Source organism: Homalodisca vitripennis, chromosome 1 (genome assembly GCF_021130785.1).
Source record: "Homalodisca vitripennis isolate AUS2020 chromosome 1, UT_GWSS_2.1, whole genome shotgun sequence".
In the NCBI taxonomy this organism is placed as follows: Eukaryota; Metazoa; Arthropoda; class Insecta; order Hemiptera; family Cicadellidae; genus Homalodisca; species Homalodisca vitripennis.
The window spans coordinates 59,299,601-59,325,914 of NC_060207.1; the positions used below are offsets into that span (position 1 = coordinate 59,299,601).

The 26,314-nt window shown below is 33.8% G+C and overlaps 1 protein-coding gene across 1 annotated transcript; it reads right to left on the reverse strand.

Moving 5' to 3' along the window:
• Positions 1-6,813: 6,813 nt before the first annotated feature.
• Positions 6,814-26,209, reverse strand: LOC124362552 (ninjurin-A-like). The gene is made up of 2 exons (XM_046817171.1): positions 22,734-26,209; positions 6,814-8,791 (listed from the first exon to the last, which is right to left on the reverse strand). Exons 1-2 carry the CDS (start codon positions 22,983-22,985, stop codon positions 8,600-8,602), a joined length of 444 nt encoding a protein of 147 aa, XP_046673127.1. The 5' UTR covers positions 22,986-26,209; the 3' UTR covers positions 6,814-8,599.
• Between the last annotated feature and the right edge of the window lie 105 nt (positions 26,210-26,314).

A 26,314-nucleotide genomic window follows, 5' to 3' on the forward strand; every position in this document is an offset into this window, starting at 1 on the left:
AACTGAAAACTCTCTTATTTCGGGACCATGCTGAACCGATAGAGTGTTGTGTAGTTGTGAACCTCTAGACTAAACTACAACTAGGCCTAGCTCAATTGTTTTAAACATTCGGCTCCTCTGACGTGACCGGGACAAGCAGGCAACCGGGCGGGACACCGGGACAAGCTTGTAAAACCGGGACTGTCCCGGCCAAACCGGGACGTATGGCAAGTCTGGGTATATGTAACTCAAAACGTGCTTTTATGTATGATGTGCTCAACGCGGTTTATGGAAACGACAACTGCCCCCAGAAAGGCAAAACAAATTAAAACCTGGTACATAAATTAATCTTATACCATTTTTTAAAATTTTAATATTTACAAGAACAAAATCATTGTTGGCCAAGAAGATCCCCGATCACTGTGTAAGTAAATACAAATAAAGAATATTGATGTCCCATTTGAATGGAGTGGCCAGATTGGTACGTCATTTCGTTTCAATTTGACGGCCGTACAAAATTTAAAACATTCACAACTCCGTCATTTATGAACCTAGGTACTACATAAAATATGTTCTGGAATGCTCATAGAATTTCATAGACTTTGTGTAATTAACACTTGTTGTATTTCAAACAATTTTCAAGATATTGATTTACATGTAATTCCCATAAAAATATTTCTATCGCCAAAAACTGGAGGACATAAAGTTGAAAACGAGGTCACTCTTGGTATAGAGATGTATTTTATAAATATTTTAGCTAAGGTTATTGCCCAGATTGGTTACACCATTTCGTTCCATTATGGCGGCCGTTCTATTAAAAAATTAAATCCGTTATTTATGTGCTAAATGGACTATTTTCATGCTTACTAATGTATGAATTTACTGCCATTAGGCGCGTTGGCCCAAAAATCTATTATTAGAACCAGAAGGAACCTATATATCACGTTTCAACCCTCTAGGAGCTTTCTGTCGCACAGACGGCCTGACAGAAGAGCGGACTGCCCATTGACATTTTGATCCGAAAAATAATACATTTCTTCCTTTAGCCAAAAGACGTCCATGCACCATGTTTCAAGCTGTAGGACCTTTTTATCAAGGAGCTATCGCATAGGCAGCAGCAGACAGACAATTTTAAGAAAGACCTGCCGTGTCCTTAATACAGTGAGTAAAACCGAATGTCCTCAATAAAATAGTTAGTTAAAAATAGAAGGATAGTTGGCTAAACATTATGAAAACTATGACCCCTGGGGGTGGGCTATCAAGATGACTCTTCTGCCTGTCTGACTATCTACATGATGTCCTCGAAAATAAATTGAGAGATAGACTAATAATTTTACATGAAGCTTCAATTGTTTAAGGGCAACATCGAGTTAAATGATCGTACATGTTCCTCCATGGTAATTGGGTGAACAAACACGGGTACCGATATTTCTAGTTTAAAATATCGATACAGCAGTACTTACCTACAACAAGATGATAATAAGAGGATCTATCTTGACGCAAAGAATTACGGAGGAAACTCTACATAACATTACTATATTGTATATTTATATAATTCTTACAATAATAACAATAAGTGAGTAAAAAGGCTCTCTTGCGGTTTTCAGATTTTCAAAAGGAGCAATATTTTTTATTAATTTAAGTTTTATAATTTAGGATTAGCTTAAGCGAACTGTTTAATGATTAATGAGTGCACCAATTTTCTGCGTCAAAGTAATATACCCATTAGTGTACAATCAATAGTAGACGAGTTAATGGTTGCAGTACGTAGTCTACCCTTAGGCAACAGTCACCAACAAGAGTAACTCTAGATTATTTTTTATGAACTATGCTGCTAATATTACTTATTATTTCGAGAAGAGGCAGAATGGTATCACATTACTCGCTAAGTCTTAAGGTTCGTTGCACAGTATGAAACCTTTTCAATAAAATGCCAAGACTAGCCATTGGTAAATTCTTGGTACAGGCCCTTCATAGATCAGTGATAACTTTTGTCACGCCCTAATTTATATATGAAATATATACAGTTATTCGCCAGTATTATTATTAGAGATAGGAAATTATTTCAAAATAGCAGAAGATGCTACCATAATACAATTTTTTCATTTATAAAATAATTCTTTCAAAAAACTCTTGGAATTCACATAACATAAATTACGAGATTTCAATTAATTATGACCATTTTGTACGTTATGAGAGAATATTTGCGCCTCTCAGCACTCCTTAAACATGTCCGTGTTGAAGTAAGATTTTCGTAATTACAACAATAGTAACATTTTGCAGAAACTATTTTGCTATAATTGAATGCTAATATAACAATAATGTATTCCATATTTCTTAAAATATTGTCGTGTGATCGAAACTTTATGTGTAGATTTATACAGAAAGGGATAAAAGGTCACAATTTTAAAAATCTAATATGGCAATAATCTTATAATATCATACAAGCTTCAATTGTTTAGCACATCAAAACATTCCTTTTTGGAAAGAAAAGTGTCCTGTGTATTCAATGATCACACCGTGTAATTCTAGTAAGATTGAGTTGTAGTACAATGTAAGTTACCGCCTCCACTCTAAATCTGTTGCTCACATCTCCTCGACAAAAATCACTTTCCCCGTTTACACAGTTAGTATTGTCGTGCGAGTTTTCAACGTATGCGTGTCATGCGTATTTAGTTCAAAAGTCCAACTGTATCGCCGAATTTTTAGTTTAGTAACAAAACGTTTTTGTTGAATTAATCCTATACCTGATAATATGTTCAAGTCGATTTTGTTGTTGTTAATGTTGGTTATTTATTGAAAATTGTATTTCTAATAAACTGAAAGTTGTTTTATTAGTAGGATACGAATCTCTCGAAGAGGCATTTTTATATTACACACCAGCTGAGTTATGGCCCGCAAAAATTACCACAAACTTCTCAAGTCAAATATTAACTAAACTGATTCTTGAAAATCCGAGAACATATGCATGGGTCATCTTAGTCCTCTTATTATTTATTTTACACATATGTAATTTACTCTGTACCTTAATCGGTACAGCAATCTGTTTTGTAACTGATTTGAACTTTGAACTGTATAGAAGATTGCTACAGCCTTTAAAGTTACCATTTCTGAAGGCAAGAACATAGTTCATTATTCCAAGATGAATTGTAGGGATTAGAAGCATACATTTAGGGATATCTTATAATCAGGTGCAAAGAGAAAAGGTTAAAAATAAGTACACTAACATTGTGCAGTAAACATATGAAAAATAGGGTGACCTGGTTTTTTATTACCAAAATACATTAATTTCGTAGAGAAATATTTTGTTAAACATAATTTTTAAATTATACTTCACTAAATAACGTAATTTCCTTAAGTAATTAATGAATATAAAACTCATGTCATTCCCTGAAGCTCAAGTACATAATGTAAAAGTCTCATATGTTTGTCATGAATGTTTGTTTTCAGCCGTTTTTTAATTTTGTCTGATTACAAAATTTTCTAAATTTCCTATTTGAAATGCCTTAATTCCTTGTGGAGTGCTTATTATCTTATAAATTAAAACTAAAATTATATTTTCCCAGCCAAAGACCAATTGCATCGCGTTAAGCGCCAATGTGTGTAATACCTGACAATGGCATTGCTGACTAATTCATCTTATCGATTCTATCCATATTTAAGTGTTGTGTCAGATAGGAATTCTTACCCCTTAACTTCGCTTGGTGAAATAAGACACTCTTTGCCTTTATACCTTTCTTTTAGTTTTGCATTTCTTCATTAAATGTTTCTTGTTGTAGTACAATTAAAACTAATAACTCTTCATTTTATGATTCCGTTCCCAATAATAAAAGTATTCTTAGTCGCATCCGTTGGTTGTAAAACGGAATGGCTCGAAACAAATTACCAAATAAAACTGTATTTATGAATGTGTGTTATTAGAATAATAACATAAAGTTCGAGTTTGAAATAGGAAATGAAGGTATAGTCTATCTCTGTCTTATCTGCAACATTTTATTACATCTTTATTTTTAACATTACTTCAAAATGTATGTACTTTTTAATATTTTTTACGTATCAAATGCAATATTTTGTGTACGTCTAAAGTATGTACTTATATTTCATTTAAGCACTCATAAATTAGTAGCCTAAATCATTAGTCAACTAACTAACTCTCAAAAATAGACAAAAGCCTACATCTGATAGAAAAAGTATAAAACAACGCCGATCTATACATTAAACCAATATTTGTGTATAATTTGTTTCTCAGATGTTGCGTGTTGTTTGTTTAGTGTCGCGGACCGCCGATTGTGTACAAACAATATTAAAATAGCCATCCGTATAGTTTTGAAATATATTTGATAGATATGTAATATACTATACAAGTTACATAATTTGCTATAATTCTGTAAGCCAACGATTATTTTATTTGTTACACTTGATTGAAAGACTCTTCGATAAAAACGAAATGAAATTTTGAAAGTAAATTACGTATAAACTATTTTTGACACAGTACCATGTTGTTAATGTCCCGTATCATTACGCATCCAACATATCATAGCTCTCATTATTTACATTATCAACAATGGTATGATAAAGCTCTTAGATTAACGCAATAAATCTTGTTAAGTGCCTTATCGAGAAGTTTCTACTAAGCGATATCGATTGTTTTGTCACGTTCACAAATATTACACGATCTTTATTGGATGGCAAAAATCGATGAAGCGTTTAAAAAGCAAATTTTAATTGTATTAAAATTGACTCGTAAACAGTTAACACAATCGTGTGTAATCAATAAATACAGTTTAAATAAACCTGTCAACGTTATCCACGATTATTTTTAGCCACCCTTCAAACACGCTATTTTTACCCCGGTGGGCCTTCATTTCAACAACAACAAACCACTAAAGGTGTACTACAGTTAGTGAGACTTGTACTTGACGGCAAGGACCACGGCTGGCGTGCCCGGGCGTCTATTTTTACCCGAGATTTAATACAGGCCACGGTCACTCTATCGGGTTACGACTCGTCACTACGGCGGGTGTCTGTTAACTATCAGGATATCAGGAGATGGAAGATACTTGCCTTTTCCCTTGGCCATCACCGGAGTTGTAGGTTGCTGAAGGGTCGATAGCAGACTCGCCACTGCTGCCGCCTATCGCTCGCTGCTTCTCTCTCGCCCGGGCCAGGCCGCGCGCGCTGCCAACCTCCCAGCTGACAATCATCAGCTGTGCCCCTCCATGTACCGTCTCTTCGCTGTAAAACTTTAATACATTTTTCTAGAAATTACAGTACATATTTATGAATCGGAAGTAGGTAGAAATATAACGCATACAAATGATTTAGTGGATTCCGAAAGTTTTTAAAACTGGTGAAAATATTACTCATAAAGCCTACAGAAAAAATTCACATTCAAATTTTTAACTATATATGTATATAATATAAAATATACTGATATTAAAATCAGACTCCCGTCACCCACAAAGAAGTACCTTTCGATAAAATATAGTTCCAAGGACTCGACGTTGGTTGATTATAAATAATTGTACATTTGTTTACTCAGACTGAAATATAACAATTAATTATTATTGTTTAAATCTTGTGTGATTTGCTCTACATCAAATCCGGCAGTGACAGGTGTCTCATTCGGAGATATTCAAAGCACAGAACCTTAGGGGAATTAACAAATTTAAATATTGAACATAAAATATGCTGATACTTTAAACTCCCAAAGCTCTCTAACGGAACTGTCGCCTCACGAGAGTTAGGTCAATTCGTTTATCTTATAAGATTAGGTAATATTTTGTTAACGAAATTTTGTTACGTACGACGAACGCAGGCTAATTGAGACCATCTTAAAAAATATGAGATCTAAAAAGATCACATGATTAATACAGTACACATAGTCCAACAGACTAAAATTCTTCGGAATATACAAGTGTAGCAACTTAAAATGTCAGTGTTATCTCAGTTCATACAAGATATAGCCTACATTTACTTTCATAATTAATACAAATTTGTGAAAATAGTATTTGATGTCTAAAATACATTGAATGAAAAATCAAATTATTTGTGTTTGCCATAAAGAAGCTTGGCAAGAAATTCTTTGTCACATAACCCATCACACAAAACAAAATAACTTATGCAAAATTGAAATGGAACTTTTATTACCCATTGTTTATATTTTGTGCCATTTATTTCTGAAGTCAAATTCTTGAAAATGTAGTTTACATCCCTTATTTTCTCCAGCCTTATTCTTGATGTTCTGATTAAAGGTAGTCGTAGGCTATATATTCAAAACAGAAAATTTGCATAAAACTCATGTAGCCTACACCCTATGTTATATCCAATTCGAGCTAAAATTTGGTCTAATAAGTGTTTGTTTTGTGCATTTTTAGTGACGAATCAGAATAACTAAGTTAATTGTTTTATGTTATGAAATTATCTGTTCATTAAAAATAAACGAACATGATAATACGAACATTAAGTCGAATTCAAATGTAACCTGTCTCATACCTGCCTTCATATTGAGGCTTTCTCAACTCTTGGGTTTGTCTGACGACACCTCTAAGTATTAATTAGTCTTCGAGTTTTTAACATTAATTAATATAATCTCTAAAACTGTAACTCCTTACACACTGCAGTTTTATCCAGAATAACGAGCAGGTATATCCACTGTCTCGTTCAAATATAATTATTTCCTGTGGTCAACTGGTTCATTTACAGTAATAAATTAGTTTACGAACAGCCTAGGCTTATTCCTTAATACATTAACACAAATCAAATATATGTAGCCATATAATCAGGTAAGGGAAGGTTTTATACGTGTGCCACTAAGTCAATAATAAAAACCAATAAGTATAACGGTGATTTATTTCAGATAGACTTATCAATAATTGCATTATCTTACAAATATAATATATGCAGCCATATAATTAGGTAAGGGAAGGTTTTTTACGTGTGCCACTTATTCAATAATGAAAACCAACGTGTATTACATTATTTAATAATTACATTATCTTTCAGTAACACACATATGTTAACGCATATAGTATTTGCTTTTTCGGGTAATTCTTAACTTATTTAAAACCAAAACATGCGGTACACTTTTAGACTTTGTCTATATAATATTCAAAATAATAATTAGTCATCTAATCAAAATTTGTGTGCACGAGTGTGTTGTATACACTAAATTTAATAATTACTGATCAGGGTACTATTACATTAACCACAGGGAATATTCCTATTTATATCTTTGGTCATCATAATTTTGTATATGTAAGTTCATGAGAAGATACTGCATCCAATACTAAACTCTGTTGGCACGTGAAACGATATGGGTTGCTCGTAGTGTTATGGCGAACAAAGGGAACGGTGATTACAAATTACAGAAAAATATTAACACACATATGTCACATTGGATAAACAAAATTTCTACCACATAATATTCATATTGCATGCAAGGTCTATTCTCTTTTAAAGACAAATTCCAAGTATAGAATGAGTAGGCCTATCTGAGTTATCTTTGGTCATAACACAATTAGTACTATCGTATGCTGTTCGGATTATTCATTTTTATCGTTTCCACAAATACGAAACAATATATAATTTTGTCCGAATCTAACGGAAATGTTTCAATAAAATATTTCCATACAATCTATCTCCAATCTTTCAGCAATAATGCACAATGATCTGAGGTCTTTTGTACGGCTTCCGGAATAATAACACATTCAGGATGGTATAGCCATTGGTGACGACTGTTTAAAAAGTAATTTATTATAATTATAACTAATAGCCTATGTACAAGAGTAGGTTTTATCATAAATATAAAATAAAGTAGGCCTATCCTATACTTTAAATGTAGACTAATCTTAATTTGTTGAGTTGAGTACAAAACAGTACAAATTTTGTATGACGTGTCTTTAAACTAACACAAAACAATAAAACGGTTACGTACATCTACTTGAACTATGTATCCTAGCTAAACAATAATAATTCTTATTAAAAAAATATGAATAAAAACAATAAATGTGTTTTATTATCATAAGGGAAATTTTCTCACTGCCCGATATTCGCAAGCACGAGAACAGGCAAGACCTACATCTAGTTTCCGACATATGATCAATTCTGTGTTATATTCCAGAATTCATATTTTAATAAATCACCTGACTTTTAGGTAACTTATTTCAACCAAACATACAACCACATTCAGCAAACATAATTAAATTCCCACAACACGTTGTATGGAGACCATTGTTGCCAACACTATAAACACTGGAGTAGCAATTACGATCCAACAGTTTTTTAGGTTACCCATAATGCATCGTATTTAAGAAATTCGAACTATTGCAAAATGTTGCCCATTGCATGAATTATATAAAATAAAATTCACCATTTTCACATCTATTTAAAATCTTCCATTTCCGAAGTAGCTAAAATAACATAAATTATTCTTTTGTTTATATATACTAAATTATTTTTTAATCTTTTGTTGTTTTTGCTCAAACCTAAAACAAACATGAAAACTACGCATTCCTGTGATTGGCTATTTGTAAAAGTTATCACAGGCAAGGTATCGTACATCACAGACGTGCCTTATAGTAATTATAACGTTCTTTGGTTATACAGCATCTGGGTGACGTCATAGGGCCGAGGCGGTGTGCTGATCCTTCGCCGGTCCCGTCACGCTGAAAGCTGCGATGAACACGTTTATGATGGTGATGAGGAAGACCCCGATGACCACCCTGTTGTTGATGCGGTTGGCCATCTCCAGCTTGGACTCTCCCTTCAGGTCACATCGTCCTTTGTAGACCAACGAGACCCCCACCACAATCTGAGGAGAGAAACCAGTTATATGTTCCACAGTCCACATATTGCAGTACAAAAGGAATAATTGAGCAGCAGCGATCCGTTTATCTATTGCATAGCTGGGATTGAATAATAAAAAAACAATCGTAATGGAACTCTTTTCACAGCGCCATCCGACGGTTAGATCTAGTAACTAAAAAAGACAGGAAATGCGTTACTAACGAATTATGTTCATGTTGTCTGGTCTCAGGTATGGTCTTTGATGGCTGTGCTGTCCTTTAGCTAAAGATCGAATTTAAAAGATGTATCGAAGCCCGGATTTTTTTAAATGTCCCCGTTTGGCTTCTGATGACCAACCTGTTGGATGAACGTCATCGTTCCTTAGAGGTTTATTCTTAGGCCTCCAAAATATGTACTACCTTTGTCACTGTATATGATACAGGACTCTTATCAGTTCAGTTCGCCCAGTGGGTCAGTTCGGTCATTGTTCATTGGTTTTTAGCTGTGCGGTTAGCATTAGTTTTAAAATGATTTCAATAGTACTTTTGTAGTGTTTTTAGCTTTTAGGAGTATTGTAGTGTTGTCCCGTATAGTGTAATGCAGTGAAGTTTAGTGTAGTGCAGTATAGTACAAATCAATAGTGTAAACTATTATGTCATCATGGAACAGTTAAATGAACTTAGTGTAAGGGAACCGAGGTGAAGACCACGTACACGGATGTCGGTCGAAAAGAATTCGTCTGGCCAAGAAATAACGTTGAAAAGTCAGTTAAGGGAAATATATATATATATATATATATATATATATATATATATATATATATACTCGCCTTCGGCTCGCTGGGGGCTACGCCCCCAGGCCCCCATGATGTACGCTTGCAAATTCGGGGATAAGCGGAATTTGGTAATTGGTTAAATTCAGACATGAGGTTTCCAAATTTCATGTATCCGTTCTCGACAATCGTACGGGTCGTAATGCTTCGCTAACGCTCAGCCAATTGATGTGTGGTGTATAATAATAATAATCAATAGATATCGTAGAACAGTTAAGTTATGTGTTCGCGAAATTAGAAGACAAGAAGAATTTGATGGTAACTAAAGTCAGAGATTATGTTTGTATATCATAGTTAAATTTTCCGGATTTACCCAAACTTTTGACTTAGAGAGCGTTTTACGGCTTAACCGTTTGAGATACGACAATAAGTGACTGGACCTTTCTTGTCGAAAATTTAATTTTGTGTTTCGATTCCGTTGTGTGATTTGAGTTACGACGTCTGGTTTAGGTGGTGCAATGCTTGGGATAAAAGTCTGCACTGGTCAGCTATTGTGAATTTTTCAGTGTAATATAACAAAAAATCGATCCTAAGTCAGTATTTTTAAGTTGTTTAGGGGGTTACTATTTGCTCAGGAGTTTATTTAGTCATACAAGGAAATTCCCTGGAGGGGAGTTAATGTTATCGAGGGTTAAAATATTACGTGGTACCACAGGGCGTTATGAGGAAAGCTGTGTTGTTACCTGAAGAGTAATCAACCTAAGTCAGTAATATTTAACAGATTAAGAAATTGATTAGGGGGTTTAATTTACTCAGGAGTTTATCTGGTCATACCAGGAAATTCCCAGGGGGGGGGTTAATGTTACCGGGGTTTAAGACATCAGGGGGTTTAATTTACTCAGGAGGTTATCTGGTCATACAGGGAAATTCCAGGGGGGTTTAATGTTACCTTCGCTAACGCTCAGCTAATTCACGATGTGCTCCAGTAGACGTATACTAGTCAGTCGTTTACGAAAGTAGGGTGGTTAATTTTAACCAAAGCTTTGATTTAAAGAGCATTTTGCGGCTTAACCGTTAGAGATACGACAAAAAGTTACTAAACCTTACTTTTAGAAAATTTAAAATTGAAGGAGGATTCTGCTATCTGATTTCATTTACGACCTCTAGTTTTGCAGTACAGAGCTTGGGAGCAAAGACTGCACTAGCCAACTATGGTTAATTGTTTAGTCTAAACAAAATAAAAACTAACTTTATCAGATTATTAGGTTGATCAGGGGGTCTAATTTAATCAGGAATTCATCTACCAGGAAATTCGCGGGAGGGGGTTATGCTATAGGGGGTTATAAGAACGCGTTGTACTTTTCTGGGAAATGTGTGTCTGTGCTAAAAAAATATGTGTACAGTAATTTTTATAAAAAAACGTTGATCAGAGGTTACAATTATTTAGGAAATTATCATTCCGTAACACAGTGTTGATAAGGAATCACTATTTCATTAAATTAATTAACTCTTAGCCAATTTCAAATCTGTTGTATTCACTCGTTAACCTAGCAGAGCAAGTGCAATCGGAATCTGGAATGAATTGCACAAATATTAGTCGCATATAAATTAAAATCTCCAAAAATTGCCAATTCACAACAAATACGAATGTTTGTATTTTACTATTTAAGGCGATTTTCGGGCTTGCGAAAGGATATACGATAAAAGCTACTAGACCTTTTTTGTACACCTAGTCATTTTATATTATTGGAAACTTTCATATTTAATCTAAGACTGAAGATTCGACCGCTATACACTCCAGAAACAAAATTATCACGTCAAAATTACATAATATTAACATTTATCAGCCAAAAAAAATAAAGATAGAGCAAAAAGCTACCAAACCTTTTTTGTAGATCGCTTCAGTTAATAAACAAAACAGTTTTTAGTTTTAAGCTAGAACCATCGGTTCGGTCACTATCGAGCCCGGAAGGTAAGTTTTTAAGTACGATTTTCATCATAATCACGTTTTTACGGCTAAACCAATGAAGATAGAGTAAAAAATCAATTAATCTTTTTTGTAGATCGCCTTATTTTGTATTGAAATCACATTTTTAATTTTGTGCTAAACAAACTGCTGACTGCAATGTAGCCCAGACTCACAAATTTAACGGGAAAAAGTAATGCGTTTAAACGCGTTTTCCGGCCAAACCATTGAGGATAGGGCAAAATGTTATTAAACCTTTTTTGTAGATTGCGCTCTTTCCTAAGACCTATTGAAATTGTTTTGAGCTACGACCAACCGTTTTGCCGCTATCAAGCCCGGAATGTAAATTTTTAGGCGAAAATGTCCAAATATTTTCACTTAATCGCGTTTTGCGGTCAAACTAATGGAGATAGAGTAAAAAGTCACTTGACCTTTTTTGTGGATCATATTATTTCCTAAATCTAACCTTTGTTTTATTTTGACCTCCGACCAATGGTTTCGCCGCTATCGATTCCAAAAACAAAATTTTCACGTAAAAATTACAAAAAAATTGCACATAATCACGTTTTTCGGCCAAACCAATGGAGATATGGCAAAAAGTCACTAGACGTTTTCTGTAGATCACGGAATTTGCTAATTTGACGGGTCAATCAGATTTGAGCTACGACAAACGGTTCGGTCGCTGTCGGGCCCAAAACATAATTTTTGGCGAAAAAATCTCTGGAATGTCAAATATTCGAGCGTTTTGTCGCTTAACCATGGGAGATAGAGCAAAAAGTCACTTGACCTTTTTTGTAGTTAACTTCATTCCTGACTAACGATTTTTCATCAGATCCGAGCTAGCTCCAATGGTTCGCCCGCTATCGGGCTTACAAAAAAGGCCTGCAAGGGTAAAAAATGCGCGTTTTTTTGCGAATTTTTTTGAGGGGTTTTAAAGTTAAAAATTCCCGGTTTTCAGACTTTTCCTGTTGATTTCACGGTAAAAGGTACCTCCGTGCCAAATTTCAAGTTTCTAGCACTTCTAGAAGTAGGTTAGAATTTGTATACATATATCAGTCAGTCAGTCAGTTTCACATGCGGCTGTATAGTATATATATATATATATGCAAAGTACGGAATACTTTAAAAGTGAAAAATGAAACAACCGTAGCTGGCCCGTTGCCCCCTGTAGGAAATGTTTTACAACGAACTGCAGATGTGTTATGAGTTTATCCTAGTTCCATATTTCATTAGGGTTTTTATTTTATTGATATTATGCAAAAACCATCTTACATTAAAAATATTTTTGTTCCATACAACAATTTTGAATACATTTTCAATATTTATATTCAGTATATCCCATATTCCCTTAAGTTTTAATATACTTGTATTTTAATAAGTTACAACTCTTCAAATTCCAGAAGAATGGTAAAGATGTTCTTTTGACTTTAATTAGTGATATAACATTTCTAACACTTACAATTGTAAAAGCAGAATAAATAATAATTAATTTAAAAAACTCTTAACAAATTGTCATATATTGATTTTGTTTTAAACGCAGTTAAAACAACAGAAACTCAAATAAAGTCCCAATCTAAAATTCCCAGAATTATTCTCTACCTGAATGGACAAGGAGAAAATACAATGTTAATAGAGGAGAAAGTATGCGACACTAATTGTACTATTCTACAACTAATAGTATTAAGTGGCTTATATCAATATATTTTATTTTCAAATCTCGTCTTCTTATATTTTGCCAGGTTTAACTAAGAAGGTAGTAACTATATAAACACACCATGTATTGTAGTCTAGTTTTGTGCAGGATGTCAAACCGCGACTACTGAACTACTAATGAAAATGTATTTAGGCCAGGAAGTTAACCGCCTGATAACCCTGTTTGAGTACTCCTCATTGATATTTTCTCTAACTGAATGACATTTGGATTAAGTACATTAATTGTATTAGTTAAACTACTAGGTAAATTAATTATAAACCACCACGTAGCTACAAAGTTGTATAAATGAGAGTGGGGATTCTGAAACACATTCTCTGACATCGTTTCATTACTAAGATGATTTACGTTCACTAGCATATCGCTGTAGCATTTTATTTGTCAATTAAGGCCTACTATAAATAGGTTTAATTTCTTCATACTTCTACTTACTTTATTTCTTCGTTACGAACCTAGGGAGGTAACGTTCTTAACATTTATTTTTTACAATTGTTGTTAACGGGATACTTAAATCTGCACTGTAGCCAGCCTATTTAATACCACGGCTTCGTAATAGTTGTATTCGAATTTCGAATGCTGTTAAACCATCATTCAGAAATACATTTCTTTTGTTCACTACAATTACTTAACCGTATGGAGTGAAAACAAATAAAAGTCGATTGCAAGCAGATTTAGTAATTTCGTCATTCATTATGCCTGTCGAGATATGACGCCTTCTGTGAGAAGATAGAGTTAATATGATAAAATACAGTGGTTTTATATAACATTTTATCAGATTAATAGGGAATATTTTCAATGATAAATAGAAATACCGAAATAATAATTATTGAGTTGTTTCTTTTTAAAAGGGGGATTCTCAAAATGCAGCCTCATTAACTGTGAGCAATAAATGTTCGATACCTCAAATAAATATACTCGTATACTCGGATAGTAGATGTCTCCAGCTGAATCTTACAGGTGACCTCTTCATCATATTTACCGATATTTATGTTTCTGTTACTACGAACATTTGCAGAAAATGTAGATTTCTTTATTCTTTACTACAACCTTAAAGAAACTATTCTGTGTTTTCTATATACCCTGCTGTATTCTACAACTCTACATTGTCATATTTATAAATATATACTTCTTCAGAATCTGGAGATGTAATTAAACATTATTATTTATTTATTTTAATGCTTGATTCCTAGGAATATTATTTATGAAATGTCATTTATGAGTCTGCGTTGTATTATTAAGTTCGTCACATTCAGTATATTTCATTTTTATTCAAAATTGTATGGTTATCAAAATTAATTCAGTTCATTTAACAGCCGAAAAGAGATTTTAAACCAAATACAACACAAACCCAGGCGTCACACTGAGGTTAGTTACCAGGCACAGTAAATTCGCTAGTGTGTGCAGAGTCCCAATGAAACTTCTATGTTTTATATTTTTTAACCCATTGCCTGCCATGATCCCCATTTGGGGATATTTGGTTCTAAGCTGTTTAGGTTGGCAGTATTGCCTGTTTGGCGCCAAATGAGTACTGATTGTCACTCCTAGTGTTGTTCTGTTCAAGCAGATGGGGTTCTAATATTTTTGATGTTATTTATTATTTCACCATATGATATCTACTTAACCAATGTCAGGTAAAGTGAAAACCTCTTGTATTCTTAGTTATAAAGTGGTTGTAACGGAGTTATATTTTGGTTCTGGGTGTTTATACTTGTAACACTCACTGTATGTAGGTTATGAAACACAAACCACATATTGTTTTGTTTGTGTAAGAGTTTGGTTGATTTATTTAGGTGCGTAAACGTAGATCCCCATTTGGGGATCATGGCATATACCACATGTATACATCTCGCGTTCAAGTTTTATAGTTTTTTTTTTTTTTTTTTTTTTCTTTACAGATATGGCTGGAAGGCAGTTTTTTAAATTAAATGAAATAGAAGAACTCACAATGAACTCATAAATGATCCAGAATTCACTGATTCTATTGACCTTGAGATTCATATTGACATTGTTCAGTTACCTCCAGACACTGTAGATGACGTATCAGACTTAGAGGAAATTGGTGACAGCATTTTAGATGACACACTTCCCATAGACGTTCCAGGAAAAGTTGAATTTCACTACAATACATTTCAAACAAATCCAGATGAAACTGTAGCTGATCATGACTTAACCCCTATTTTACCTTCATTGTCCAATGATAATAACCTACAAACAGACTCAGCACGATCACAACAGGCACTCCCACCCTCAATAGGCATGTATGATGGTTTTGGGAATGGTACAAATAAGCCATCTTTGTTTCCTAGCCTAATCACTGAAGAACAAACACCTGTTCCTAAAAACCCAACAGTGATATTGAGTAATATTGTGGAAACCCCTGAAAAAATACTCCAGCCAAGGGTATAAAAAGAAAATCAGCGACGGACCGTTGTACTTTTCCTTCACCAGATCCCTCTAGCACCTCGACCACGATTGTGAATCGACAGAAAACTGAAATCAAGTCTAAAAATAAACCTCAAGTAAAAAAAAGAAAATAATAATTATACTGTGATTTGGAAAAAGTGTGATCCAGAGTTTCGTTTATGTTTACCTACGAATGATTCTGAAACTTATCAAAGAGAGGTTATTAAACTACAACTAAAGGATAAATCACACACACACACAAGTGATAGAACATATTATATAGAACATATTCACACACAAGTTTTTGAAACTCTTTTTGATGACTTCAACATATTATTGAACAAAGCATAATTTTTGCATCACAAAACAACCGCCATGGTTTCACTTTGAGCCATGATTGTCTCAGGAAGTTTGTTGGGTTCTTGCTTTTAACAGGTCACTCATTACCTCAAGAACAACTTTAATGTAGTAAGGATGATGATATTTCTATTGATTGCGTAAGGAAATGTTTTACTAAAAACAGGTACATTGAAATAAAGCGCAATTTACATTTGAACAATAACATTGACATTGTAAATGAAAGTTCACCTAAAGATTTTAAAATCTCTCCACTTTATGAAATGCTTAACACAAATTTCCTAAAGTATGGAGATTTCTCATAAAAGCTCAGCATAGACGAACAAATGGTTCGGTATTATGGTCATCACTTTTTTAAGCAATTCATTAGAGGCAAACCTATTAGGTTTGGTTTCAAACAATGGGCACTATGCGGCTCTGAAACTGGATATTGTTTCCACACTGAACTCTATGAAGGGAAACAAGTATTTAATAACGACGAAACGTTTTCACTTGGCTACTCTGGTGTCATGAAAAAGGTCGCTGTTTTACAACATCCTGAACATCACGCACTGTACTTCGACAACTTCTTTACTAATTATTACATAATGAAAAATGTCACTGAACTCATAGTTCGCGCAACAGGTACTACTCAAATCAGACAAATGGGTGCGAGTTCTTTGAAAGACGACAAAATCATGAAAAAGGATGAGAGTGGAACATCTGATCACCAGTTTGATGAAGAAAACAAAATCCTTGCAATTACCTGGAAAGACAGCAATGTTGTTAAAGTCATGTCAAATCATGAAGGGATAGAACCATTACAGAAAGTGAACCGTTGGTCGAGACAAGAAAAAAAGCAACTAAAAGTCAAACAGCCATTTTGTATTTCTAACTGCAATAAAGGAATGGGTGGTGTGGACAAAATGGATTGGTTGATAAACTAGTACCGAATAAAAATACGTGGAAAGAAGTGGTATTTCCCATTGTTCACAAACATGATTGATTTGGCACTTGTCAATGCGCATGTGCTTTACAATATTGCAAATCCCAAAATCACTCTTTTAGATTTCAAACGACAAGTAGCCAGAGTTTATCTTGCCTTACCCCTCTATATCAGATCCCAAAAAAGCTGGAAGGCCTTCCCTAAACCTGCATCCAAAAGGACACTAGAGACTATTAGAAAGAACTCTGTTGGTCACTTCATAGTAAGAACTACCAATGGAAGGCAGAGGAAGTGTGGTATTTGCAAAAGGAATGCAAGGAAGCAGTGCTCAAAGTGCGATGTCGGCCTACACATAGACTGTTTTAAGCTTGGCATAAATAAAATAAATTAGTTTGTTATTTTTTTAAGAAGATTTATGTAATAAAATACAAATAAATTGAGTTTTTCTTGAAATGTGTACTTATTCACCCTAAATGCCATGACCCCCAAATGGTACTTTTTTAGTTTTTTACAATATAACAACTTTAAAGTTATTTATAATGAAAATTACTTTAAATGTAATAGTTTTAGTATAGAATAAAACATTTAGCCACAAAAACTAAATTTTTAAAATTTGGCAGTTAATGAGTTAAACAAAATACCTAATCTCATATTACAGCTACTTTTGGTGAAAAATCCGTTTTAGGCCGAAATCTCAGAAAAGGAAGACCACAGAATTAATTCTTACCACACTGTTCACATCGCCATCCAACTATCACATCTAGGAATCTACTATTGGTGGGGCAGAGCCCCAACTAGCGAGTTCTGTTGACTGGTTACAAGGAATATATTAACCTCAGTCAGACGTCTGGGTTAGTATTGGCCTTGACTAAAATAATTATGATATTGATGGCATTGATTTCTCACTGAATTATACACAATTTAAGGCTGACGATGCCATAAGAATAATTTATAGTTGTCTTAATGACCAACAACCGGGACAAATAAAAGGTTTAAATAAACCTTAATGACAAGTTTTTCGGCTTTATTAAACTTTTGTATTAAAACTGAGTTATGAGTAAATGTATCTTTCATGCATTCTTTCTTGTTGTTCTGTATATTTCAGACCACAAGAAGGCCAAGGCTGTTCTGGAGTTACTGCATTGTAGGCTATATCCTTGTTTATCTGTGGATGTGGTCTCAATGCGGTTTCCCTCATATCCTCTGCAGACCTCCACCAATGTGGGTTGATAACGATAAGAGACGTTTGTTTACGCTGAGGTGTCGGATAAAGGTTAATTATGTTAACAATCAAACATGACAGAACATATAATTGAAGAAAAAGAAAATCAAAATAATCTTTTTTAATAAATAAAAAAAACAACCTTGAATAATCGTGATAGGTTGTGAAAAATATTGCCGCATATAATATTGTAAGTTCGTATTAGTGAAAATGAAATAAATCAGTATCCCAAAAATGGAAGCAATTCTTATTATGTATTAGATAATTAATAATTTACTACGCCTATTTCGTGCAATGATCAATTTTAATTTTACCAGGTAAATTATAATTGTTGTTAATGGGATACTTAAATCTGTAGTTGTAGCCAGCCTATTTAATAGCACGGCTTCATAATTACTTGTATTCGAATCCTGACTGGAATTTAAACATCATTCAAAAATAAATTTTTTTGTTCACTACAATTACTTTAGCCGTATGGAATGAGAACAAATAAAAGTCGATTGCAAGCAGATTTCATCATTTCGTCATTCATTATGCCTGACGCCTAAATGCTTTATTGCATTATGTTTTATTGAGATATGACGCCTTCTGTGAGAAGATAGAGTTAATTTGATAATACAGTAATGTTATATAACATTTTATCAGATTAATAGGGAATATTTTGTCATAATTTCAATCTTTTATTTCGATAGAAAATTTAATCCAAACAAAAATTATAAATATAGTTTTGAAGTTTTATGTTTTTAGATTTTTTAAGGCGATAGTGCACAGGATGTACACACTCTTAATTTTTGACGCAAATAACTTGTAAACTGTGAATGGTTTCTGTTGTATTTGTAGCTTTCAATAATTAAACATTAAAATTAAGGTGGAAACAACGTTTGTTACCATTTTTTTCAATATATTGGAAATTGGCACTGTCGTAAATGTGAAATCTGCGAATGGCTTGCAACGTCACATGGACAAACACAAGAACGACGTAAGAACGGAGAATGACGGGAATATATAAGAACTAATATATACGTATATGTTTTTGCGATTTGCTTCACTCAAATCAGGCAATACTTTTTCTTAATAAAAATGTTAAAACTTTATTCGTTTATGATGTTAAATGTACAGAGTTTTGTTATTAATTGTTACTTAGATATTGTTAACAAATTAGATCACAGTTTATTTATACTACTATGAACTGAAAGCGACAATTTATTAAACAATTAGCAATGACGTAAAAGTAACGTTTTAAGTTTATATTTTAGGCATACCTCCAGCCACCCCCTCCGCTACAAGCACGTTCTAACCATATCCTTCCTAACAGTATCTCGATGTCGATTTGGAGACAATGTCTAATTTTCTTCACCTTCCACCGCTGTCAGTTCGCAGAACCTTAATGGACATGGTTTTCCTTTTTAAGATCTTGAATGGGATGATCGAATGTCCAGCCATTCTTCAGGCAATAGACCTTCATATACCTCGTAGTCAAGCACGGAGCTCCCAACTGTTCACCAGACGTCACCATCATACCAACTACCTTTACCACGGTACGATTCCGAGGCTGATGAGAACGGGCAACAGTATGTGTTCTGACGTGGACTTCTTTGATCCGTCTTTTCGTCACTTCAGGAGAAACGTACTGGCAGCTATAACTTCACCAACTGGAGTCTGAAAATCGACAGTGTGTTCTAAGTGATGAGTGCCTGGGTGGTGCCTTTAAAGGGCCACATCGTGCTTTATGCACGATTATTGGCTGTGATAGCAACTTAATAAGGGTCCACATAGTGCTGCGATGTTATATATTTGCTATCGTTACTGTTATCTATCTGTTATCTATATTTTATTATTTATGTTATTGTTACAATGTATTATATAGTTTATGTCCATTGTTATTGTCCTAGTTACTTATATTGTTATGTACTGTTATTAATTTATTATTGTATATATTATTGTTGCACGCTGCTTCTAAGTTACTAGTCCTCTTCTGAGCTAATTATTGATATTTTGTAAAATGGTGTATTGCCGTAAATGAAATAAATGAAATGAAAATCCTTGGTGCTTCAGTGTATACAAATCATAGTGTATCATCAGGTGCTCAAATAAGTGCACTACGATATTTTTAGACACGATATCAAAGCACGGTGGAGCGACCGAGTTTTCTACACATAACGTAACTATGGTGGGTAGGGTTGATTCAGTGTGAATACCGAATTTAACTCAAGTTCACCTAGATTAAACTGTATTTTACAGTCTAGGTATCTCTAATGTTGAAACTATGTAAAGAGATCATTTTGAGCTTCTACTTCACCGACAGTTTTTGGATCTCTTCATACGATCATGACTCCATATTGCAGGAGTCAAGTCTGAGACAGCGTGAGATTTCAGCCGCTGCACTAAGAGGAAGGTGAACTGGAGCTAACTCAGCATTCACATTGGACCAAACCTACCCACCATAGCTACGTTATACGATAAGATGTTTCATTCAATGTTAAATCTGTTGCTCGTTGAAGCATCGTGGTAGCTCGCTATGTAGCCAGAGAAACGAGATACTCTATCATTACTCGGTAATAGGCTGCATGTTATATCATAAACTCTGACAATAATTAAAAACAAACCATCAATTTAAATTTAATTAAAAAAATGAGGTTATTTCTAGAAGATTCAAATGGATTATAATTTTAAACAAGAGATGTAGCGTGGTAGCTCTAGTATCTATGGGCCATCGCAATGATCTAACTTTACCGCACAAGATGTCTTCCACAATCCTCAATTCGATGCCAGATCTACGCTCTTTTATAAGCATAGCTTTTATGTACTCCACAATATAACAAACTCTAAATTGTGCTTTTTTATATGAACTCTTTTAGTAAAATCATTTCTGAGATTAATTTAAATGAGTTAAGATTACATGTTACAAATGTAAATGGATAAGAAGTAAGCGGTGTCCTGGATATGGAGATAAGATCGACGACGCTATAGAGAAAAATGAGGAGATGGTTAAGAGAATAAGGTAAAACAAAATAGATACACGTGATGATCTAATTAATTAGTTCATTCAAAAATAAGTAATTGTATATTGATTCATTTAAGCTTGAATAATAAGATTTGAACAGTTAGTTCATATAGACATTTATCAAACAGGACAGTTGTAATATATTTTATTTCTCTATTTTTAAGGTGGTGAATGATAGGATCTCTCCTCCTCCGAGAGGTCGCGCCGAATATCATAGCATTCACAACAGTGTCAATGCTGATATTGTCAGCTGAATAATTGAATGGGTATTTAGAGAACAACTTTGTTGCCATAATGGTCATATATCACTCTACTATTACATAACATACCGTTTTTGGAGCTTCTTCCCAGTATCGGACGATACTTACGAAACATCAACATTCACAGAGTCATGGAACAAAATTGAAGGTTTCTAATATTTACTACTAACTTTTGACACTACTCATCTATCTACTATTATTGGGAGTCAATAATAAAAACCAACCACTAAAATGGAATGTAAGGAAGAAGCCAATATTAAGAGCAGGAGTTCAAATTAATTGGTTAGTCGATAACCAGTTCAGTGGCGTAGCTATAATTCTCGAGAGGGGGTTTACTAATATGTATAACGGAACCCCCCCTAGGGTAAATTCGTTAACTGTGAGTTATGTCAAATATTAATGAATTAAGATTTGAAACTGTTTGATTGCTACAGTCTGGATTTATTATTTCCAATGCTGTTTGTTCTTCGATTATAATTTAGTATCCATACTTGTGACCTCAATTGCATAGGAGGGGGTGATTGTTAATCCATATATCACCCTCCCTCCCTGTTGCTACGCCACTGAATCGTTGCCTTAAATGATGTACCTGTGAGTGCTTTCCTAACAGACAATATTTTATAAGAAATATTTAACTAAATTTGTAAAGCACGAGGCTTTTTGCTATTCCATCACAATATTTTTAATGTAAACTTTTGGGTGGAGATTTTTAATAAATCTCACAGCTTTCATTTCTTATATATGTGTGTAGATAATACAGTATAACTAGTGGTTTAAAATAGTAGTAGTATTGGTTCTAAAAGTGAAGTCTTCATAATACGTGGTTAAATTTATGTTCTTTGTCGATTAATGGAATTTATAACCCACAGTAAAACTGCAATATTCTAAGTACATATAATTTTAAAGAAGTTAATAGTAATTTTTGAATTACATTTGTTTATAAAATGTTAACATGTGATAACGGTTTGGCTAAATGGTAATGTAAATATATTATAGACACTTACTGTAAATATAAATGTTCTTGGAATTTTAAAATAAATTCTACAGCCTACTTTAAGTCATGAATATTCGGACAATTTCAGACACCGATTAGAGACACAATAAATCTAATTGTTCGTTAATAACAATGTTTTAAATTTGTACAATGTGGTATTAGCATACGTTTGTCCGTTTGTTTGGTGGTTAATAAAACCAAGTCTAATTTTAACTCCTTTAAATTTTAAAATTAAAACAAAGAAATTATAATAACATTAAATGTACACTGTTCAATGTGTGCTATAAAATATCCTCCGGGGCAGTCAATGAACAGTATGCTATATTATTGACGTATATACCAATGAGAAATACCTGCAGGAGGAGGCTGATGATCAGGAGCGTCAGGACCAGGTAGTAGGACGCGGACTCCGAGCCGTACTCGAGAACAAACTTCATCTGATTAGCGTTGGCTGTGATGAGAGCCACATCCATCATCCCCTGGGCGACCGTCTTCTTTGCGGCGTAGGAGTTCTGGAGGGGCAGGGGGTTGCGCCTCTTGCCTGCCTGGAGGACCACAGGGGGCACGGGGTCAACTGCCACAGGCTGTAACTCCACGTCGTCCATCGCGACCGGTCGCTGACAGCCTACTGGTAGGTGGTTGACATCTGACTAGGTCACGTGACCTGACCGCAGTGTGGCTACTGTGCGACCGAGGGAACATGACTGATGTGGATCAGGACAAGTAAAGTGTTGGCGCAAGTAAATCGAGCCAGAAGTCTCCAATACTACTATAGGATATGTGGTAATACGATACTTTAGGAGTTACGTAATAATCTACTACTAACGAGAAACAACACACTCATGTCGTGGTCGAGTCACTTCCGTAATCTAAAATTCTAAATTAATAAATGGTTTCAGATTTTGAAATGAACAATTCACTAACCATCCAGTGTCTATTATATCTTTTACACTCAAATCAATCGTAGAATAATGGTTATGTTGTGTGTGAACTCTTAAAACACGTTTTATGTCAACTTCATTTATAATATCATATATAGATTTCTATATATGTAGTATATTTATTTGTACTCCACTTGAATAAGTTTTGTAAAAATGCATAAACTTAATTGTACTCAATGTTAATAGTGGTGTGTAATGGGAACTGTTCTTTTAATTAATTTACTATCTCAAGGAAATCCTCAAGCAAGGAGTTGTGGTGTTCAAGAAATGAAAATTACCCGAAACCAAATAGAAAATGTACCAAAAATATTTAAATTATTTGTAATAAGTGAAATACATCGACCAGAGCCATAGTTTATTTACTGAATAACAATATATACATTGAATATTGTTCACACGTTCTAAAATAATTATACATTTTGAATATGTTTTCCTCAAACAATACTTTAAAATATCGAGACATGCACTACTAGCCAAGGCAAACCATCGCTGCTCTATCCAACAGAGTGTACCTGTATTTGTAGAATACCTCCTCTATTCCACCATCTCTCAAATGTAAGGACCAAACAATTTGTTTTTTCTTACAGCCTCAACAATATTATAGAAATATTTCTTACAGTTTCAAGTTTTGTATCAATCAATGAAGAATATATATTGGGACAAAGGCAAAATCAACTATGGAACAAAAAAATACTAAGACCCTAGTAAATTACAATGTCCATCAATATACACTCTTCATCATATTTTCTTGGTTGTAGCAAGAAGGTAAACAACATTGGAGTCGGAAATGCAATTCACTCGAACCAGAAGTGCTCATTCAGTTGCAAAACTACAAAATTGCGTGCGCAGCCGTAGGTTACTGCTATTATTTAATATATTGTTATTTTTTTATTTAATTCTCCATTTATTTGAATTATTTGTAATGCGGATTTTATGAAGGACAATAATCACATATCGAAAAATGAGTTAAGAAATTAATTAAGGTGAGCGACGCAGGTAAAGTTTGTTACACTCCTTTGGTGCGCTGCTTGCTTGTTATAACAGGTACAGAACGAATAAAAATAGAAGAGGACGCACACACACAAATATTAAGTTCAAGTATGATATAAATTACTATTATACTTATACATATGTATACAGTAATAAAATAAAATAAACAGCGAGATTAACAAATCAGTATTATTGAAGTGGGACATTAATTTGACTTATTATGTAAACGTGACATCTACAGATTTTCGATCAAACTGTTAATTACATAGTTATGTTAGTTGGAAAAGTACGCTAAGAGTGTGTAATAATGGTAATTAACGCACGTGTTTGACGCAACTTGTAAAACGAGCCAAGGGCGAGGTTCGGTAACCTCATAGTTAGGGGTTTTTAATTACTATATAAGAAACTAGGGAAGTAAGAAATTTCACTTTTCCAATGGATTTTTGCCATGTAAGAGTATATAAATTTATTTATTGGGAGCCTGAATGTTTTTAAATACAAAACAAAATAATACTCTCGTGTACAGTTGTTTCCATAGGTCAGCCATGTGCAAAGGTACATAACTTTTTAAACACACTAATGAACAACGTTATGGATTTGAGCATTAATACTACCTATGTATTTATTATTTTCAGTAGTGAAAACCTTTCACTAAAATATGCTTAGATATAGACAGCTTAATTAGATATAAAAGACATTCCTTCTCTTAGACATTGAAAACGAGGTGTCACATACTTACCATTCCATAATAATTATACTTGGAGTTACAACCATATGATTTCTTCAAAACTTGTATTTGAAGGGGTAATGAGTTTTCTATATGTTCATGTGAAACGTAATTAAAAAATAAAGTGTATTCAATGCGTATTAATAGGTTAAGAGGTTTATTATGTTATTTGCAATATAAATAACTGTATACATTTTTTTAACACTCAAATTTGTTATGATTTAGTTCCTCATTAAAAAATACTAAACCATAGTGATTTTTTACAATATTTTAAAATTATGCACCATATGAAAGATTTGCTTTAGAAAAATTGTATATTATAATGTAAAGATTTAATAGTGGAAAAGTTCAACAATGTGAACATTATTGAAGTGTGAAACTTATTTTAGTTCTCGGCGTATAAAATGAAGAGCCAAATGACCTACCATAATAATGGCCATTTTATTTTTTTTCAATATATGTATCTAGGGGTAGGGAGTGTTTTTTGATGTTTTTGTGACATGTTTGGACCACAATGTTTACAGCGCCAACGGACAGCCAGACCTAGGAACTACCATTGCCGGGACTGACGTCTGGGTTTGGATTTTCTTCTGATTTAAGCAATCCACGCCTGTTTACGTCTGACATTTATTTCTGTAGTTTTGCATGTAGAGGAACTATTAAATATAACAAGTTATATTTCCATTGCCATATTTATTTGAGTTTTCCTTGTTGTCCGGATGAGGAAAGTACGTTGACTAAATACAGAAATCTGAGAAGCCTATTTTGGTATAAACAAGCGTCTTATTTGGTATAAGTAATGGAATCAAAATCCTGTTTTCCGACTTGCTATACTATTCAATAGACCAATTTTGGTTCTAAATGTCTCAGCTGTAGGTACGTCAAACGGTTCTCGAGATAATGTGCAGACAAACCAATGTGGGACATAGACCTACCCACACCACACGTAGGCTACACCCGCACAAGCAGACAAGAGCTTTTCGATTATTTACCTCAATTCAAATTTTAAATATATCGTTTCGTCAGTTGAAAACAATAGTAATAAATAATCCTTAACTACAAAGACTGGACAAATACCCTTTACTCCAATGAAGTTGGTTGTAATTTGTCTTATATAATTGTGGTATAACGCTGTATTTGTTAGCGCATTACAACATTAATATTTGTGTTTATGGGTGTGACTAAAACTTTCATCAATGTCAAGCTGTAAAACATAGCAACTTAATAAAAAGTGTGCTGAGTGAAAAACAATGGTTAATGGGTAAAGAAGGGGAAA